The sequence below is a fragment of the Agelaius phoeniceus genome, chromosome 1, assembly GCF_051311805.1.
Source record: "Agelaius phoeniceus isolate bAgePho1 chromosome 1, bAgePho1.hap1, whole genome shotgun sequence".
Taxonomy (NCBI): Eukaryota; Metazoa; Chordata; class Aves; order Passeriformes; family Icteridae; genus Agelaius; species Agelaius phoeniceus.
The window spans coordinates 23,783,467-23,805,262 of NC_135265.1; the positions used below are offsets into that span (position 1 = coordinate 23,783,467).

At 37.2% G+C, this 21,796-nt stretch overlaps 1 protein-coding gene across 3 annotated transcripts; it reads right to left on the bottom strand.

Annotated features, from left to right (window-relative positions):
• Positions 1 to 16: 16 nt before the first annotated feature.
• KRIT1 (KRIT1 ankyrin repeat containing) lies at positions 17 to 21,792 on the bottom strand. 3 transcript variants are annotated; one of them, XM_077174833.1, is made up of 18 exons: positions 21,665 to 21,792; positions 20,429 to 20,559; positions 19,450 to 19,571; positions 19,002 to 19,161; positions 17,822 to 17,914; positions 16,912 to 17,041; positions 14,528 to 14,771; positions 14,127 to 14,242; positions 13,557 to 13,700; positions 12,222 to 12,378; positions 11,311 to 11,418; positions 9,515 to 9,671; positions 7,232 to 7,383; positions 6,438 to 6,604; positions 4,502 to 4,589; positions 2,606 to 2,812; positions 2,184 to 2,300; positions 17 to 1,743 (listed from the first exon to the last, which is right to left on the bottom strand). In XM_077174833.1, exons 3-18 carry the CDS (start codon positions 19,549 to 19,551, stop codon positions 1,675 to 1,677), a joined length of 2,211 nt encoding a protein of 736 aa, XP_077030948.1. In that variant the 5' UTR covers positions 19,552 to 19,571; positions 20,429 to 20,559; positions 21,665 to 21,792; the 3' UTR covers positions 17 to 1,674. The 3 variants fall into 3 exon arrangements, with proteins under 3 accessions (XP_077030948.1, XP_054501316.2, XP_077030947.1); XM_054645341.2 differs by having other exon boundaries at positions 20,241 to 20,559; positions 21,665 to 21,791; XM_077174832.1 differs by having other exon boundaries at positions 20,241 to 20,559; positions 21,660 to 21,736.
• Between the last annotated feature and the right edge of the window lie 4 nt (positions 21,793 to 21,796).

The following is a 21,796-nucleotide window of genomic DNA, read 5'->3' on the forward strand; positions in this document are numbered from 1 at the left end:
ATAGAAACACCAAGTATGACTTGTTGCAAACAATTTATTAGGTAGTAATAAATAAGAATTTAGCAGAAAGGACTATACAGCAGTAAGGCATATTGATAATATAGTTATATAGGCAACTGACACACCTTCCTAACATCTTCCTCTAGTTTTCTTAGAAAAGTGCTATGTAGAGAAATGTATTTCTGATACCAGTGCCAAGTGATAGCAGGGATGCACGATGAAGGACCTGACTGTTGCATTATTTACCTTAAATACAGCATAACAATCCATGAAAATTTAGGCCTGTGAAGTTTAAGTAGAAAAGTACAGCTTGCTAAGAAGAATACAAAATACAAGTCTCCTGTTCATGTTTTTAACAGCTTACTACTTTAATTTCTTAAACTGCAGTTACTAGTAAGGTATGAGTAAAGTTTCTATACAACAGCACAGTTCTTCACATTCATTTTAGCTTTTATTTGAAAACTTAGAGGCAAGTGCTAATTTTTATTTTTTATAAAAGCTTTTCTTTACAAAATATTGCACACTGTTTTTAGCATGCAGTTTACACGGAAGAAATAGTCAAGTGCACTTATAACCCTGAAATACAACCAGAAACTTCAAAGATTTGTGTTACAGATTCTATTTTAATGTACAAGGATATGTTTGAGACTGCATAGAATCCCACCTTACACTTGGGACCCAACTTGTGGGGGCCCAACCCTGACTCTACAAAGAGCAGGCAGAATGCTTACAAACAGTTTCTTCCTTGTCATCTTCATTCCTGCATCCTGCACTGCTTTTAGCCTGAAGAAACTGAATTAATTAGTGAGAAAATTAATTTAAGAGAAATAACTTAGTACCTCCTGTATGAGCTTTTGTTACTGCATATGTGTTGCAATCCAGGGTACGATTTATAAAACTTTCTGAAGTCCTCTGAGTAAGGTTCATCTGTAAATCCCTGTCTCCCTCTCCTCCATACATACATTTTATATTGCACAGCAAAAGTAAAAATCCATTTTACAAAACATGCATGCTAAACATTCAATATGGCTTCTGAATGATTTAAAGTATTTCCCTTTTGGCATCCTCATGCAGTATTTTAGAATAAATATGAATACAAAGTATGAGAAAGTTAAGAGTAAAAATAACGTGAGCTAAAATGTTTGTCAGAAACCAAATAAAAAACAAGAGTTTATCAAAAGTAGTTGCTCAAAGGTCTAACTGGTCTTTTAAGCATATTTATCAATAGTATCTTAAAAATAGAGGGTGTCTACAAAATACTGCAACATATACCACCTCCTTGACGTTCCACACAATGACACGAAAGGTAAATAGGTTAACTGAGACTTGCTTAATGGCACTGGTAGTCCCATATTTCTCTGGGAACAACAGCTTTACTGGATTCATGCTCGTCAAACTTGGTAAACCATTTAGATTTCATCAGCTTTATTGGTTAAGCTCAAGCCCTACAATAGTTAATATATGAAACACAAAAATACTTATAAAAATAATAGATATGTTGTATAGTTTTTTTAAAAAAATAAACCATGCAGCTTCTGTACAAAGTTAAAAAACTGTACAAATTGACTTTTCTATTGTGTAAAATTCATATACATGGAAGTCCTGTTACGAGGAGGAACAAGTTGTTTTTTGCTCAGCCATTGGATGCCATCTCGTAACTCTTGTTCATTTCCATCACTCATTTCTTTCAGTTGGCATTAGCTGGCCATTTAATTTCATCAGGAGTTTTACAACGAGTCCTGCCTATGTAAAGGGATGCAATTCAATTCTGTCAATATTTCAGAACTATGACAATCAACCACATGACAAAAGCAATTCTCAGCTTTGTCCCATCTCAAACTCCATTACTTCTGATCACAAAGTTAGTGGCTCCAGCTCTCTGAATCTCATTATATTTGGAATCAATCTAAGACAATGAGGGATTGGGCATATGCAAGAAACAGTTTCAATTAAACAAAAGGTTTACCCTAATGATTATAGATGCGTTTTATGTATTTTGAATTCTGAAGGTGTCACATGCTAAGAAAACAAGCAAACATTTTTTAAAATAATTTTTGTGGGGGCTGGGCTTAGAGTTCTTTTATACTGTGCAAGGGTGGTTAATCTCAAGAGAAAAGAGGCTTGTGTATCTAATTTAGGAAAAAAAGAATTGAACATAAAGGATGTAAAATGATAGTGCTTACCTGTTTGGTATGTACAATAAAGCTCATTTTGTTTTCCAGACTGTGGATTTGAAAACACGTATCTCCATCTCCCAACTGCCACATAAAGCAACCGTACTTTAGGCTGAGGAGTAAAGCCTATGACCAAATGTAGGAAACTGTCACTCAGAAAATATCCTCCATACTTGCACACTGAACTTCCCTTCATTCACAAAGACAGAATTCAGACTTAAACCACTATGTTCCACAACACAGTTGTAGCTCATAAAGTAGTAAAATGAAAAAATACAAGACTTTGTTGGTGACTTATAAAGACCTTAAAATCTTGGAAATTTTCAGTCAAGTTTAATTAAACAGTTGGATGGGAAATCACTTCTAGTACAAAGATTTAAGAGAAGAGAGTGAAGTTTTATAGTTATCACTGGCAGTTCACTTAAGCTAACCTTTGTTTCCATGTTGAGGAGGTGCAGCCCTTTTACGTTTACTCCTACGTACACTTTGATGACTTTATGGCTACTTGAACTTGCTTTGGTGAATATCTGTCCTGTGAAAAAAGCTGCTCCGTAAGTAGGAATTTCCCAGCAATTCTGCAAGAACATGCGCTGAAGGTGATGCATCTCCTTACTGACACCTTCACTGGTGCTGAGATTCTAAAAATAAAGAAACAATGGCAATCAACAAGTCCTTCCGCACAGTTGTGATTGATTGAAGAAAACCCACTGTTCAGTGCAATCCTTACTAAAGGCTTATTTCCAAAGTGCCTTCCCATCAACTATCTTCCTACAGCTAAATTAAATCTTAGAGCCATGGAAAGGCTCAAGTGCTAGAAGAGACTGAGGCAAAACCCAGATACCTATAAGAGCCTTGGAAATCTGAGCACAGACACACAACCTCTGAAGGGCCCCACAGCTTTGCCTCTCCCAGAAGCAACTGGGACTTGGGATCAGCAGCTATGCACCCATCTGACACCAAATGCATCACAATCCTTAAAACTAAGTATTCTTCCTTCTTTTAAGGAGTCCAGTCCAGTGAGACATGGGAAGATGAGCAAATACGTCCTTCCAAAAACATGGATTGTTTTTTCTTTTCTAAGCAAAAGAGAGGTGCAGATCTCTTTTCATTAGTGGAGCCTTCATTCAGAACGAGACAGGCTTCTGTTCCTTCCTCTTCAGTAGAGTGCAGCAGTCAGAACAAACTATTGCTGGAGTGCTCCTCAAACCAGAATGATAACAACCACTCTAACAAATTAAAAATTGGTTGGGCCATGGACAAGATCAGAAGGCACGGACACGAGGGAGAACACAAATCTTCAACAGTTAGGGGGCCATGACTGTGGGTGTGGTAGACAGGATCAGCCTCTCTGGATCCATACCCTGCCTTACAGCTTGTTTGAATTCTACACAGCCATTTCTAACATGTAAAATCTTCAGAACAGAAGACTGCAACTTCTTTCCCCTTCCCCCCATGCGCCACACCCCAAAATATCTCAAAAGCAGAAGGCAAGAAAGCTATGCTCATCCTTACATATGATTTGATGACAGAGTAGATGACTTTGCTACAGCATAGTCTTAGAGCACCATCACCCCCTCCTTCATCTCTATTAGAAAGAATAGGAATGATCTGCTAATTTGTGACAAAAAAGGTGTGAGCACCAAAAGAAGATTTATGACTGAGTAATCTCATCTCAAAAAGAGGAGCAAGGTTTGAAAACATTCACTAGGTGCCTCTGCAATGTTTCCTGGCAGCTACCTTTAGTGATACACATCAGCTGGCACAGTTCTCCTTCTGACACACCTCACTTTTTCCACAATTACTTGTGAAGACCACAAATTTAATCTGACCTCATTTGGAACCCACAGCCCTCGGTTAAGATGCATTTTTACACAAGCAGCCCAAGTAAAAAAAAATTAAATTTTTGCTCAATTAACTGCTCTAAACAAAGGAGCTTGCGCGCGTGTGTGTGCGCACACATGCACATCAGCAGCACTACCAGGTCCCTAAGATACAAGTTACGCTGACAAAAAGAACTTTGGGGATCTATTGCTACGAGCAGACATGGAAATTTAAATCAGAGTAGATTTTTTCACACCTATGCCCAAATTGTAATTGTGCCCAATACAGGGCTAACATTGAAGCTAAGTGAACAGATAACAAACACATTTACTTCTAACAAAGAGATCTGTATCTGTACAGGAAATATATTCCGACAACCCATCCCAAAAATTCAGAACATACACATTTTTAGCTTTTTTTACCAGTATTTCTGTTCATTAATTGACAACCAAACAGTCAAAAATAGTAAAGAACAGGATTTTCTACTACCTGCTTATTTATCTTACCTTGTATTCATGAAGTATCCTGTTTGTCCAATGAGGAGCTTTGCTTTTTAGTTTAGTTATTGGTACAATAGATTTAAGATTTTCTTCACTAAGAGAAAAACAAAGGGGAACAAAGTTTTTCTTCACTAAACAAAGTAAGAAAAAAGAACAATGTCTGCCACAGTGTACCTTCAAGTCACATACTGAGCTAGACAGTCAGCCCCTACTCCATCTCGCCTCTCAGATGAGATGGTTTCCTAAGATACACTGCAACTCTCAGTTAATGAAAATCCAGTTTTACATTATATACTCTGTGTCAAACATCATGGACATGGCATGGAGAGGAAATGCCAGCAGAACACACAACGCACACTCGGCTAAAGAGCAGTTGGTGAATTCCAGGTTGGAAGCCAAAATTATATACAGAATGCCATTTACATCAGCATATATCACATACTCAGAAAATATGACAGACTATAGATACTCTTCCTTCCACTCCTGCAGTCAGCACTACCGAGGACTCAGTCCAATTAATTTCCACGTTGAAGCTATATGGCATGAAAGAGAAGCTACTTACATCAACTGCCTTTTTTAAAAAACCCAAAATGCAGGAAACAAAAGAAAAACTAAAAGGAAGAATGCAAGCCTTTACTAGTTTGCTTTTATGTACAATTAAGACAGTCTCAAGACCTAGTGATGTAACCTATTTAAACTGTATTTGGCAGTATATATGCTCTGCCAAGCAAAAACCCTGCACAGGACAGTGCATCAGATCTTTAAGTCAAGGATACTCTCATACAAAAAACAAATAGGGATGTATTTCTGGAATTACCAGTCTTTTAATGAACATTTATGTCAACTACAAAAAGAAAAACAGATTATGAAACTCTTCCTCTATATGAAGAAGAACTATGTAAATGTGAATGGAAAGCATGTCCAAATGGCTTTTTATCTAGCCCAACCTATCTTTGCAGGTAGTCCTGTCTGTAGAGCCAAACACTTCCACTGAGCAGAATTAACTTGGAACCACAGGACTGATAGGCCTCAGTGTGGAGAAGAACACCACCCTGCAGCTGCTGGGAGCCAGCAGGGAGTAATGTATACAAAATTCAGCCATACTATAGGCATATAGGAGGGCAGTCCCACTTAAATCCTGTTCCCCTCATGCTCCCTTGACTGGCTGTGCAACTGCAGGAAAATACATGCAAAAACCCATCAGGCCAAGGCAGCTCAGCTGATGCTGTGAAAAAGAGAAGATGAGAAGCACAGCAGCACCCCAGAACAGCACAGCTGCTGTTCCATGAATGAAGTGAGGTGGAGACAGCAGGGGGTGAAGGTGCACACAGCAGAGAACTGGGATCCTCATGGCTCAGATACTGCTGCAGAAATGTATGTGGGAAGAACAAGCCATCCCAAAATAGCTCAGCTACTGTTCTGCTGGCATGCAGGGAGAAGGGGAGAGAAAAATACCATCTGGCTGAGCCCTACTGGTGCTATGGCTTTGACTAATTTAGTCCAGCATTTCTCCTACAGATGACAGAAGAGACACAATATCGCTACATGGTCTGTCCAAAGAGAGAAAATCAATCCCAGACATTGGTCAAATGCCAGGGTAAGATGTTTCTTCAACATTGCTCAAGGCCTCAGTCCTGTCAGAATCCTTCAATAAATACTGTTGCTTATTTGGTATTACTGTATCTCAGGACAGATTTCACACACTACAGAACAACCCCTCTGTCTAGGACTGCAATAATTAAGATTAATACATTTCCACACACACACAGTGCCCAACTTCTATTAATGTTACAAGGGTTATTACATGATTACTCTGCACCATAGCTCAGTGATGAAGAAAGCTGACAAATATATCAGACCTCAAGTTTGAGGGTTCCATAGGAAGTGCTATCTAAAAATACTTAATCTAACCCATAATTTTAAATTTTAAACACATACTTACTTTAGAAAGCCCTGTTTATGTTTCTTGCTCTCATAATTTCCATAGACTATTTGGAGAAGCAGACTTGCCAGTGTAATCAGCTTTGCATCAGGTGATGTATAAAAACCTTTCAGTAAATTATATCTGGCCTCATCAAAAAGTATAAGAATTGCCAAGGGGTCCTCAATCTGTTAAAAAGATTTAAATAATATTATTTCTTTGTAAAAAGGAAAGTAAGCTTAGAAACTACAAATAGCGTTTCTCACTGATTCAGAGACAGAAGACAAAGGTGTGATCCTGACTGAAGTGTACATTTTAGTGGTGCTTTGTAATAGAAGCATTGTTTTTCATTGACTTACTTCAACACTTCACTAATCTAACACACAAATGAAAGCCAACTAGTACACCATGCCAAATCAAAAATTCAATACAGAAATATTGGTATCTGCGGATTTCTTCTGCCATAAATTCATTTTTGGTAATATGTTTGAATAATCCCATTGAAATCAACCAATTAAATAACTGAAAAACAATAGCACAAGGAATAAAATCAGGCAGGTTGTTTTTAGCTGTATGACAGAGACTGACACATGGAGACATTGGATAAACCCAACTGAGAGGGTGAGAGAGAGAACAAAGAGATGGCAGGAAGGCAAGAGAGAGGAAGGAAGAATGTGAAGACTCAAACCATTACAGAAAAGGAGATGCCAGGTTTAAATAAGTTTGGAAATTACTACAGTCACTATACACACTGAGTGTTGATGGTTCAAGTGTTCTGAGTCTGACCATAATTTCATTCACTTCCAAGTCCTGACCTTTTTTTCTATTTCCAGTGGAAGTCTCACATCCCTTCTCAGGAAAAGCTGTGAAGTTTCCCTTTGAGGATCCAAGTTTGTCAGTTCAGTGAATATTTCAGGCCAGTCTCGAATATGCTGTAAAGGCTTGTGATATGGCTTCAGCTGGAGACCTGAAAAATAACAGGTTTGTTTTGAAATAAACAAACAGAATAACCCAACACATACACACACACACATAAATAATTAAATGCTGCACCAAACTCAGAGTACCTGAAATTGAGGACTCATTAACAAGCATTTTCCTATGTTTTCTAAACTGCTATATAGAAAATGTTTTGAAAATACGGATTTATTGACAAAACTCTTAGCATCAATTCACTAAATGCAATAGTGTTGAAACTTTGATATTTTCAGTTTCTTGGGAGTTAAGTGCTATTTAAAAATTTAATGGAGTACCAAGACTGGCCTTAAAAGCACAACAATAAAACATGAAAGACTTTTGTCTCAATTATTGTAGAGAAATGCAGAAAAATATAAAATCCAAGAATCTTATTTCTGACAGAAAAATACAGATATAATTCATCTTATAAATGTATTTGCCCTTTTTGTATATATATAAAAACCATAAACTTTTCAGAACAGACATTCTTCTTTTCAGAAGACATTCTTCTTTTTAATCTGTAAAATGTCTTGATTCTTAACAGGCTAAAGTCAATCAATGTTTCATGTTCTCTTGTGTATATGAGAGCTGAGAAATTGATACAGAGCTTTCAGCTGCAGTCCTATTATGTACTAGAATCTGTATCTTTGGCTTACTCACTCACCCTGCCTGTCCTTGGGTTATCACTTGCCTTTTCCTAGGAGTGAGGCTCTAGGAGGCTCTATCTGCCTCACCCTCACTGCTCTGCCTTTCACACTGTGGCATTTCCCACCATAGGAAAAGTGTAAATGGGTACATTATAGCACAGTATCTTTCACTGGGAACAATCTGTTCATTTAACTTATCCATCTTACATTCAAACACAGAAAAGCATCATCTGTTCCACAAGCAAGAAACCTACTGTCCTTACAGTTGTACACAAACTGCAACATACTTTAAAATGAAACTTGTCCATTAGTAGTTTGAAGCCATAAACCAGGAGCTCATTTTCAAATCTAGACTAAATATCTAGAGAATTACTTGCTGTTACACAAACAATTTATCAGTGAGCTCTTCCCCTCAAATGCAAGGGTAATACCTCAATGATTCTAGGAAAACATGACATACATATTTAGAAAAGGCAAAAGCAGCAAGACTTTAACCCTCAAACACTTCCTTTTCTTCACATTATCATCTATGCTTAGCTGAGGGTTACAGTAGTCATGTGGCAATACAGCAAAGTAAAAAGGCCTTGGTATGACACTGGAAGAAAAAGACTAAAGAAAAATAAAGAAAAGATTTCCTGCAATAACTACAGCTACTTAAAAAAAAGTAACAATACCACTGTAGTGGAGCATTGGCAAGGGTAAATAAAATTTTAAATGCAAGGCTTCTGTGTTAATGACACTCTCAACACAGTATTCTACCAGACCACACCTGAGCTTTGTAATCCACAAGGTGTCCCATAGCTATCCTGTTGCAGCAGTACTGTTGACCACATTAGCTGAAAATACCCAACCACACTTGTTGACTCTTGGACTTCTACTTATCTTCTAGTATGTATCTCAAATTAAAACTATAATATCTTTTCTATTTAGATCAAAAATACCAAAAAATACCATAAATATAAACATGACATTTTACATCAGAATTCTCTCCCATCAAATATATTTGAAAACTTGTTTATCAAAATTATTTTGGTATGCAAAACACAGGAAAATTCATGATTAAAGGACCTAATGAAGAAAACATTAATCATCTTACTTTAATTAGTAGTTTTAAAAAGACGTTGGTAAAAACAACTACATGCATCCAAATTCAGATAGTCTGGGAAGAAAAATATGGATAAATCCAGGATAAGCTACTAGTAAGGCCTATGACATACAAGGTGCCCTGTAACAGAAAGGCAACCTGGAACAGCCTCATCTTCCTGGATGAAATAAATGATAGGTGCCAGAGTCAGACCTACTGAGGGTACCCAAAGTAAAAGCTAAAACAGAGAATCTCTCCACAGCCCTGAAAGCAGTTTGGAGACATCAGGCTGTGAATCCTGTCAGAGAGCATGTCTCCTACCCTCCTAAGACAGCATTACTTTTTCCTAAAGGCAAACAGAAATAAACTATGATAAACCCTCAAGTATAACCATTGTCCCTTTTACTTACTGAGGTTCTCAGAACAGATCCAGATAGTGAAATACTGCTGAGTCTCTTGAGACAGGCGCATGCCCTCCATTATCTGCTGGACAGTTGTGTTGTTTCCGTGCTTCAGCTCCACAGAGCGATAGGAGCCATCCATACGATAAATCCGTGCCTTCTCATACTACATAAAAACAGCAATATATTACACAAACAATTTGTTAAAATCCTTTCTGTTTGTGTGTTTATCAGCAACATCTATAATGTTGGGAAAAAGAACATTGCACAATTCCTATGTATTTATTATTTACCCAAATTGCTTGCTTCATGTTCTGTGCAAGTTCTTATACTGTGTTTCTTACAACAGTAACTCCAAAAAAGATCTTGATGGTATTCTGAGGACTTCTGTTGAACTCAAAGGAAAGTAGGTATTTAAAAGTTCCTGAGGGATCTGGGCTCAGCTGCCTATGCATATCCCAAAATGTTTGCTTTGCTATTACTGGTAGGTTATGAATTTTTCCACCCTATACTAAAAAGACTTATTTTTAGAGGGAAGCACCACCCTTTACTCAGAACCCACTACAAAAATACAATCTCACTAAATCTTATAGTGCTCCTGTAATAGAATCTAAATAAATCCTTGAAATAATAAATCATTTTCCCCTTCAGAACTCTCATAGCTTTCACTGAATTGCGTGTGAGCCCACAGCATGCCTCCTGAAAGACATACATAAATCAGGTGCTTAAAGCATACATGCACAAGTCATAAATCAATGAAGTGTCTTGTTTTCACTTCTGTAACAGATTAGATGTTTCAGCTGCTTGAATAAAAATATTTCAGGAATTTGTTATTTCTCTTCCTCAAATCTACTAAGTCATCAAGAACTGAGTTCCTAAAAACTTCAGGAAAAAAAAGATGGATGGCTTGGAAAATGACAACTGATTGAAAATGAGGTCGGAATGGAAAACATCAATCTATTTTTGCTGCAGTAGTCACTGTCATTCCTATTGCAGTAGTTTAAAGGGGGAGTTTATATATTGGATTAATTAAATAGTAATAAGTGACAACATAACATCACACATTACACTCTGAAATCTACTTAAAACATGTCCATTATTCTTTAGAGTCATTAGACACACCATCACATGATCTACTGCACAATAAGATCCTTAAAATGAAGGTCAGTTCCTTCCTTAATTATTTTGGAAATCATTCATGCAGAGTGAAATGAAGATAATTTAAAACATCTTGAAAAACTGACAGGTTTAGTACCACCTACTTACAGGGATATAGGTTGCATCTGAAGTCAAAGAAAAGAAACAAGTAGGTTTATATCATTTGACTAATTTTAAATCTAGTTCAGGATAACAGGAATTGCATTGTAAATTTTGTTCCCTATCCTGGCTAAATCCCCACTGGCTGCCAAGGAAGCCTGTACTGAGGCTTTAACTGATGAAAAGCCTATTTCATAGAAGCCTACATTTAGCCAGGTGAATGCTCCTGCTTATCAACATATAAGGTAAGAATGCATAAAGAAAGCTGATGGTTGCATGATCAAAAAAAGGACATAAAATCAGTACCTGATGTGATGCTCCTACAAATAAATTGGAGCATCATGTTTACATGTCTTTCATGTATTTCTTGAGCCATGAAACAGAGCAGAAATATTCAAAGAGACAAAATGCCAGTTTGCCAATATTTACACTAACAATTTCAATGTTCTGCACATTTCCAGTAACAGCCAGAAGTGACTCTAGCTCTTCTAAAAGATTAAGAGTAAATTAACTACAAACTTTAAAATATTTAGAAAATTAACTCATACAGGTTTATTTATGGCTTCCTTCAGTAGTTTTGCAGCTTCTTCCCATTCATTTTGTTTGTTCTCTTCACAGACATTCAGTGGAGATCTTCCTTGTTGATCAGTGATGTGCTACAAACAAACAGAAACACCAATTCTACATTGATTTCACTGGAGACAGGTAAATATTTACACATTTTTGAGATAATTAAAATCCTTGACACCAGAGTTCAAACATTAAATTGATACACAATGGGAAAAGCAGAGGTAATCAAAAACATTTGACCATTTTTCAGTAATTGCTAAACAAGATCATTGATCTGACACCAAAATATTTCTCATACACAAGCTAGAAACTGTTGCTATAATAAAGCCTCTTATTTGGCCTTATCATAAAGCAGAGCACTAGGGCTCAGGAGCTCAGTCCCTGGGTAAGGACCGGGTGCCCGAAGCTGGCTCACTCATGCCAAGGCTTCAGGGCTACCATCTAGCAAGCATGGTGATTATCAGCTCTATAGTGATTGCAAGCTCTCAGGATTTCAGCTCTGCTTGCTAGGTAGTGGTGCCCCGGGCTGGAGGCTGCAGCAGATGGAGAGAGAGGAGAAGGAGAAGGCGCAGGCTGTTCCACGGAGATGGCTTTATTCGGGGAGGTCCATGAAGGGTCTCTGCTCTTCTTTTTTCTCCCCTAATGGGGTACAGTATGCTTCTTTTATAGGGTTGGAAAGGATCCAAGCTTGACCAATGGGTAAGGGGTTAACATGACATTGCCTTATAGGGTTACAGAGGTAGGTTCAGGGGTGGAGGACAGAAAAACAGGAATCTTCTTTTGCTGTTTCAGCATTCCTATTGTTCATATCCTCCATGGTGCTTTTCCTAAATCTATGGGGTTTACTACATTGCTAGATCTGCTATTTCTATACACAAACAGGACTTACTCTGTCGATTTCGGGATGATTGAGTAGAATTTGTACTATTTCAGCATGCCCACCTCCAGCAGCAAAATGAAGAGGAGAGCTCAGTTGACCATTCAAAAGATTTGGATTGCATTTCCCTTTCTCCAACAGCATTCGAGTGGCTTCAACTTTTCCATACCTACAGACATATGTAAATCAGAACAGACACAGCGAATACATAATAATTTTTTTTCAGATGGTCCTAATTATGAAAAAGAGTTTTTTCAGATGGACCTATTTATGAAAAAGTGTGGGTTTTTTCCACACTGAAAAGTTTTTTAGCTTTCAAATTACACCAGATACAAAAGTGTGGGTTTTTTCCACACTGAAAAGCTTTTTAGCTTTCAAATTACACCAGATACAATGGAACATAATTAAGTTTGTAGAAATTAATATCAGTTCTACACTTCTTTGGTAATTACTGGTCTAGTAACCATTTATTGGATTCATGATAGACAAACAGAACCTTGCTTTAAGCTAGCTAAGTTTGGGTAGTTGCAGCAATTCAGTCATGGCAGAACAGAGTCCAGCTTTGTCTGGAAAAAAAATAATCAGTTGAGAATCAGAGTTCAGCTTCCGCTTGTCACACAGATGGATCCTGAGGATTCTTAACTCCCATGCTTATAACTGGTAACTCTTGTGTATATTTAATGTATAAAGTATTTATAAACTTTCTGACAAACACTAAAAAGCAAGTAAGAATGTGGGCTTTTTATAATCAAGTTTGATTTTCATGTTATTCCTATCATCAGACGTACTGACCACTATATATACAAAAGACTAACTTTCATAAAGATAAAACAAAAACATTTTTATGACTGAGAAAAGCTTTCAAGGACTTACCCATTAAATCACAGAGTTATAGTCAGACATGCTGACTTCTGTAGATCACCTAATCCAGCTTCCCACTTTAAGTGTGTCCAGCACCAAAACATGCTCAGCTCAGCTACTGCTGTGCTGTAAAACTGTTCAGAGGCTTAAACCAACACAGACTGTGAAAGTTACCGTGCTAAAGTAGACCCAGTGCCTCCAGCAGGAATTAGAATAGTCAGGAGAGATACAAGGGGCAATAAGTGATGACATGATCTCCACAACTGGTCTCCCCAAAAACCATTCAAATTAAAATAATCTCAAAACCTGAAGCAATGTTTCTCTTCAGAAGGTTAACATTAGCATATATTAAAATGAAAGCATAAAAAGTCTAGAGGTTTTTGTTGTTTTTTTTTCTTTTGGAGGCTGATAAATTACATAAATGAAAGTGCTAAAGAATCACAACAGCTACAGTGCACTTGACTGGCAAAACTATGCTTGACTCACCAGCATGCGTAATGGATTGGTGCCCAGTGGTCACTATCCAACTGATTAACAGAAAACTTTTTATCCAGAAGGTGGCTTAGTAAATCAGAGTCTCCTTCACAAGCACTGCGGTGAAGAGGGAAATCATCTACCCACTGGTGTTCCCTAGGAATTAAAAGGGGAAGCAGGAAAAACACCATTCAGATATATTACAATTGTTGAGAACATCAACTGTTTAAAAGTCACTAACATAGCACTAACCATAGATCTACATGAAGAATAAAAGAGAAGTTCATGCAGCTAAAATGTGCCAGTATTCATATAAATAGGTTTTTTGTCACACAGAAATCAAGCCACAGCTGTATTTATGAGAGTAAGAAATGTTTCTCTAATGTTTATAATTTACTCCTTGATTCATCCTTTAACTGTTGTGTTTCAATACTTTAAGATTTCAAATAGAATTTCATTTAAAATATGTACTTCTACAGTGAAGCATAAAGTAATAGGAATCTCCTTTTAAGTCTACCAAGTGCTACTGTAATAAAACAAAACAAAATTATCCATTAATGAAAAAAGAATGTAACATAATACTTGTCCTCTGTGACACTGCTCATGCTACGTTGCCACTTTTCTCTTTTAGGAATCTGAATCTTTGAATAGTCTGGGGCTCCAAGGCCAAAGTATGGATTTATTACCACCTTGTCAACCTGTGGAGACATAATTTAAACACAACTGAAAAAATATCTTACTGAGATTTGGCTACACAATCCCCCATTCCAGTCAGGTGTTCTCTTAAAACCAAAGTTATGATAGTAACATTTTATAATGGAAGAGAATTATGATCAAATATCAGGATTTGAAAAACTAGTGCACACTTACGGCTAAATAAACAACTCTGATGTGAGCACACACTGATATCAAATAAATGAATGAACTCTAAAATGGAAATGAATGTCTGTTTCACAAATACAAAATGAAAATATAGTTCTTACCCTATTGGTATACTGAAGGTCAGATCCAAACAAAGGATTATAGATACACATATCTGCTTTCTCCAATGCCAGCATTTTACTCTTTATTTCCAGGGCAGTATAACCCATGTGCAATGAGCTCTCTGTTTGACCAGGTTCTATAGCATACGCAGGGTTTATTACATTTGTTTTAATTCTTTCAAGAGGAGATGGTCTGAATAAAGCTGGGATGGAATGAGACTGGGTGTGCCGTTCATCCAACCACCTGCAGGAGAGAATGGGCAAGTAATTAATTTTCAGGTAGAAGAGGATCATTTTGGTCATGCTGTCCATTATTTTCTTTGATTAGGGATGGCATATATGATAATCACACATTTGAATTAAAAAAAATTATTATAATTTTCACAGCAAATTTTATAAGACTAAATTACTCCCTGAATGTGAAATTTGTTAACCACACTCAGTTTCAGTTGTATTTGCTCAATTCTGTGTGGATGCAAACCCTTAGAGAAGGAAATTATACACTAACAGTAACACGGGTTATAACCACAAAACCACACCAACATTTCATTTACTTTCAGTTTATTAACAGTACCACTCTGAACAAATTCTGAAACTTAAAACAGTTTTTTTAAGGGTGAGTTTCAATATCTGTACTGACTTAAGCTTTTCAACTCATGTGTTTCATTAGGGAGAGACAGGAAAAGGCAGCAAATAGAAGGTCCAGTTTTTAAACTGCCAAGTCTCTTTCACATAGGCTACCACCTGCCTTTTTATAAAGCTCTGCTGAAGTTTATTCTCTTCTCAGTGCACTCCTACTGACAGTACTGAAGAGCTTTAGAGCTCTCTTATTCAGTACTACCAGAGGAAGTCAGTACTGTACACCTGCTGCATTTTTCCCACCACATATGCAATATAACACAGGGCTCAGGACAAGTTGTTCATCTCAAGTTTTGGATAAATATATTTTTACCAAATTTTTAGATTGTTTTAGTGTTATATTAAGTGGTGCATTAAAGGTCTAAAGGCAGGTTTGTATTTTGGTTTCTGCACACGCTTTCTCACAAGCTTGAGGTAAAAATGTGCTTTGCTGGAATACAATAAATTCTGTTTAGTGATTGAGCCTGGAAATAGAAGAAAGAGAAGTAAGTACATGCTTTGGACATCCACTGACAGACTACTTAGATTTTGTCTGTCCCAGAAGCATATATAAGGATGGCAGAAGATAATCTGCAGTTCAGTGCATTTGCTTAGGCCTCTTTTTAAGTCCTAAATCCAAGCTATAATGTCCTGCAAAAGCAGCATTCTCTTCACTTACTTATGGTCCTGGCAGAAAGAACAGTAAAATCGTAGTCATTGTGCTATAAACACCCTCTAAGGTATTTTCAGGCATTTTTTTCTAAATATTTGGTAGATAAATTAGTTATGGCAGTTTGAATCTTTGAGAAGGATTGTTTCAGATTATGTACATAGAGAATAAAAAAACATAAACTATTTTCTATTATACCTCCAAGGCTTCTTGTGAAGCTTGAAACACTTTTAAGCAGAACTTAGAGCCTGAAGGCATTCAGCAAGCAGCAAATAAATTTAACTGATATGATGGTATATATGGAAATACTACAACTCTACTAATAAACTGTAAAAAGCCTAAACACAGAACCTTTTAGGTAATAGCCTGTGGCATGATTTTTTACATTAGCCAGAGGTTTCAGCTAACTTTATTACTGCAAATACGTTCATACACAAGTGTGTCTGGTATTTCTTGGTTAAGGGTACATTAAAAAAAAAAACAACAACAAAAAACCCCAAAACAACAACAAAAACAAACAAAAAAAAAAACCCAAACCACCAAAACAACAAAAAAACCTGTTCATGTATTCAAACTACTATAAATCTGGCTAAATAACTAATCATCTATCTGAAAGTTAATTCCCTACTGCAAATAAATTTGTGTGTCTGGGGAAGATGCACTCCCTTTCTACAGGGAGATTTAATTTAAATGCAAATCTTAATGGTATACAATTACAGGATATTTTTACTTCACTCTGGCAAATGTTCTTACTCAAATGACAATTATGTCATTTACAGAAGATTAAACATTATGATTTTACAAAACATTCACTGTGAGCATGAACTTCCAAAAAGCTACTTGATTTAGATAAACACACCATTCTTGAGTTTGCAAAAAGAATTTTAGAAATATGTTGTCAAGGTTTCAATTTCTGATAAACATGAAGAAAATACCATGATGATTTCCTTCTTAACCACAAGAATGCTATAAAAACTATGTGTTTTACATTACATCATTTAACATTGACAAATTATCTTTTTAATATATATTTATATTTTGATATAAAATATCAAAGTTTTCATTTTAATGTATTTTTACTGATGGTGTCTCTTACTTATCCAAGGCAATTAACATTTTTGCAGTAAGTGTAGCAAAGTGTGTGCTGGATTCACTGCAGACTCTCATGATGTCTTGTAAACAGTAGAACACAGGGCATCCAGGACTGTATGTATATTTCGTATTATCTAAAAAAGAAACATTCTCTGAAGACACATCCATGAGAAGAATCTTATTTTCCCTTCTGCACCTTTTGTAGTTACAATCCTTAATTAAGACTATAACTTTAGACTAGAGTGACCTAATTTTCTCCAAATAATAATTAATAGCAATTACATACAATCCTTACATAGCAATACACAATGGTATCTAGTTGATAGATTTTATCAAGTCTTATAAGTAAGGCAAAAATGAAGAAGTTTCCCCAAAAGGACACATTTTACTTCAATATTTTTTAGAAATACTTTCTTGACAAGTAATTTACTTGGCTTTTTAAAGAATCTGTTTACTGTTTAGAGACTTATTTATTCTTCTTGGAGTACAGAACACTGAACTGAGTAGGATGTCTTAGAGTTGCATTCAGCAAATTCTACACAAGGCCTGTGTTTTGAAATATAACCAAATGTACAAATACTGCTTGAACCAGAAATGTGCTATTGTTACAGAAACAAAGGCAGTACATTAAACCAAAGTTTTCTTCCTTGATTTAAAGTAAGTTCTTCAAAGTTTAAAATATTCAGAGAGTTTTGCACCTGCCTGCACCTGCAACTTTTAATGTTTAAATATAGAAAAAGCCATATATCTTATTAAAATATATCAATATCTCATATATTATATATATAATTATAAATTTAATCATATATCCATGAGATAGATATATACAACTTAAATATGTCATATAAAAAAATGAACCCTCAAGTGAACTTTGCTAAAATGGGTGCAGCTTCACAAATCATGCCCAGTATTACCTTTCACAACAGTTGGAACAATGTAAAGAGATGCCTCCTGGCCTGCTTTCTCTCCATCTAGAGGAAACTTCTTCATTAACACCACACGCTTTCCTAGCACATTATTTAAAAACAAAAAATAGACAAACCACAAAACAATTAATTAATCATCAAAACAAAGAAAAAAATCTAGAGCTGGCTATCTGAAAGCTTACCAGACTCAATCTTCCTATTTTCTAGGAAGAAAAAAATATGACTATGAGCTATAATCTAAGGAAAGCGAAGAAAATTTAAATACATATGAAAAATTAAGAACATAAACATGTATACGCCTATTAACATGAAAAAATTATATGAATATAGTCCTTTTTAACTTTTCCAACCTCAGCTGCATATTTTAGCAGTGTACAAACTAAGCTGGGAATAATTAATGCCTGGGCCATCTGAATGAGTCAAATTAAAACTCTCCAAACTATGTAAGGAACAGAGTATTTGCTTTTAGAAGGCATTCCTCTATGTGTATTAATTCTGTTATTCTGTGTTTGCTGCATTATTAGCTCTGTTACATCCACTCAGCTGCAGTTATTGCCACCTGCAACATTTTACCATGTAAACAACAGAGTGAAGTCCACAGCAAAGACCAGAAGTCCTTTAGTCATTATACTTTATACCAACCTGGATAATAGGCTGGCTAAAACAAATTTGTCAGCATAAGTGTGATGTTCTTTGCTAGATCGGCTATGTAACAAGGGAAAAAAATTTACTCATCAAATTCCATCTGTTAGCGATACAGTTTTGCTGGAAATATTTTCATATAGATACTGTCCCCTGAACAACTGACTTTATAACCTATCAATTCTCTAGTCCAAGTCAAGTTTTAGCTGAAGTTATGGATACAAAAGCCATTTTGATCTGGTTTACTGGAAGTTTAGCTATAAATCTAAACTTGAGGTGAAGAAGCAGCACAAAGATTCATTTATTAACAATCACTTAGTAAACATTTTATAGAGTTGGAAGGAAAAGAAAAACACAGGTACATGAAAGGTTTTAGCTATATAGTTGGCTTAGGTTTTTTTGATTAACCTCAAAATATATCTTCTTTCTTTATACTAATTTCATGCTTTTGCACAACTTTGCCATGTCAATTTAAAAAACATTTTGTTAATGCTATCAACAGTATATTAGATTAAAATGGTTTTACCTTTAATACCCTGATTGGCTGGTGAAATTGGTTTGGTGGCTTCTAATACATAATCCAAGATGCTCTGGGTTATCTCAGTGCCTCCTTGAAGTTTAGTTTCTAGCAAAACTTTCTTTCTTTTTTTCTTTTGGCCTTCAATGGGAACTTCAAGCAGCAAAATCTTTCAAACAATAATGAAACCAAAGAAGTTTAAGCACAGCTGAAAGAAGCACAGAACTTGAAAAAAATTATTATTTATTATGTAATATTATTATTTATTATGTACACTGTAAAAGCAGTAACAAAATTCAAGAAGTACTAAACATTGAGGAGCAGAATGGTCAAGTCAGAATGACCTCTATAGCAGATATAAAGACAAGGCTACATTCTCTTCTGTTTATTATTACTTATTTACTATACTGTTTAAAAAGCCAAATAACTAATACATAAAGAAAATAAATAGTTTTACTTCATAGGATTTAGCTCGATATTCCCGAGAATTGAGGCTAGCAGTATTTTTTGGACGAATCACAGCAACGTATGCATCTCCAATGTTTTCTGGGTTTCCCATCTCTCCTTCTTACTTTATCACTGGAAATAATGAATAAACAGGAAGAAAAGGTTCAGCTGAAAAAAGCACAACACAATCCAACACAACACTAAACTTCAGGATGCAGTGCTCATATCCACTGATGCTTTGCATTATTCATTTATTGTTTTTTAGCTGGAGAAATGCCAATGGCTGATATAATTCTGCTTCCTTTTCATGAAAGGGGAAAATAGGACATCATTTTGGTACAAATAAGCTTGTTCTCTAACCCATCTTTAAAATAAAAGCAATGTATTATTTTTTCCACTTTGAAACTATCTTCCCATTTTGCAAACCAGACAAAAGGCCAAAGAAATTTTGAACTCTGGAAAAGATGTGAAATTGAAAAAGAAAGCCATTTCAAAGTGACAAGCACTGTGATTTATAAATTGTGCTGTAACAAGTATTGCACTTCTATTAGTTCTGTGTGGATTTCAAGAAAATACCTGCTTTTCATCTACCCAAGCAAAGTAGAACACAGTCTTGCCTACAGCCAACTAACCAAGCTGATAAAAATAAACTATAATATGGATTCATTTGCTTAGTTTTATTTCAGTGAGGCTGCAAACTGGTGCACAATTCATTCAAATCAAGTTTCTGAAAGGAATAAATCTTTAGTTTCCAAAAAAAGTGAATAGAAGCATTTAGATTTAAGAAAAAGCTTTGCTTACCCTTCTGTTAAACCAAGGTGACAATTCCTAAAATCACAAAATTGTATGGAAATTATATGGAAAACCTCGTAAAGCAAAATCACATATCAACTTCCAGAAAGAAGGTTATGTCTGACCATTTCCACCTGATCATTTTCTTCATCTGCAAATGAATACTCTTTCATTCCATAGCATCAGTAAGCACATGCCTTTTGCAGATTAATTCCTCCACATATTTTAAATTTTAGTGTTTCTAGCTTCTCCACCTCTTCTAGAAGAAATAGAGGTCTTCAGATTCCTATGCCCTTAGTCCAGTATTTTTTCCTGGGATCAAGACTACCTGAAAAGATATCAAAAAAACCTCAATATAAATAACAATAATAAGCATGGATATTTTCACTGTCAGTTAAGATAAATACATTAGTTAGAGGATTCAATGATGGTATGTGAACAGTATAATATCTGAAGAGAAACAGCTAATGATTTGCAGTAGCAAATTTACAGTATTTACATTAGTATTTAGAATGCCATTTACAGTAGCATCTAAAAACATGAAAGAAGCAACATGCTGACTTACAAGAACTCCTACTTTAGGATATTAAGAATTTTAAACAGAAAAAGAAACAACCATCCCTTATGCACAGCTGGGAATGGTCTGCTCCTTGGGTTTCCTTACACGTGCTTGGATACACAGGGTGTGGGTTATAGGCCTGTGTGGAGGGAACCTGCACTGGTACGGCCGGGTCACCTGGATGCCAGGTGGCGGGACAGGTGAATAAGCAGTGGGGGAACTCCCTCTGCCACTGCTCTGCACTAAATCCAGTGCAGAATGAGCATGTCTGTGAAACCGACAGCGCTGAGACTTGCAATATGACTCCAGAAATCAAAAAGTGAAGATGAAGGGGGCGGGGAGGGAGGGGTGTGCTGTAAGGATGTGACAATGAACACAACCAGCTTCAGAAAACACCACCACGAACTGATTCTGACCGAACCCAGGTGCTAACAACGCGGCCCCATTCCAAAAGCTGCCGGTCTGAGGTAGACACCTCACCCAGGCTTCTCCCAGCACCGCCGACCCTTCCCACCTCCCGCAGGACCCGCCGGGAGGAGGCGAAGGGCGGCTCCCTCCGGGACTCCCGACCGCGCCACCCCGGCCAGGGAGGAGGGAGGCCGGGGGCATCGGAAGCGCTGCCTCGGCTCAGCACGGCCGGAGGGCGACGGGCGGGAGACGGCCCGGCGCCCCAGCATCTCCCGCTCCGCACCGCCCGGCCGGGAAACGCCCCCGAACTTCCCCGGCCGTGCCCAGAAGCCGCCGGGCAGCGGCCCCCAAGGGGCGCTCCCGCTGAATCCCCGCGGGGCGGGAGCTGCTCCGCCGCGCTCAGGACCACCCCGGGACCGGGGTGAGGGAGGTCGCCCCGGCCCCGCTCCCTCCCTGCCTGCCTTGCCTTCCTCGGTGGCGCCTGCCGCCGCCTGCCCGCCGCATCCTCCCGCCGCGCCCGCCGCCCAGGCCCCACGTCCCGGCCTGCTCCGCCCCGTCCCCGCCCCGCTCCCTCCCACGGCGCGGTGGATCCGCTTCC

Bases quoted from the DNA above. Each gene is read 5' to 3' on its own strand.
- KRIT1 (XM_077174833.1), bottom strand. From the start codon at position 19,551: ATGGGAAACCCAGAAAACATTGGAGATGCATACGTTGCTGTGATTCGT. The intron at 14,772-16,911 runs GTAAGAGACACC...TCTCTCCTGCAG, and splicing joins ATGTTAATTGCCTTGGATAA to GTGGTTGGATGAACGGCACA. The intron at 14,243-14,527 runs GTAAGAACTATA...ATGTCTCCACAG, and splicing joins ACCTTCAGTATACCAATAGG to GTTGACAAGGTGGTAATAAA.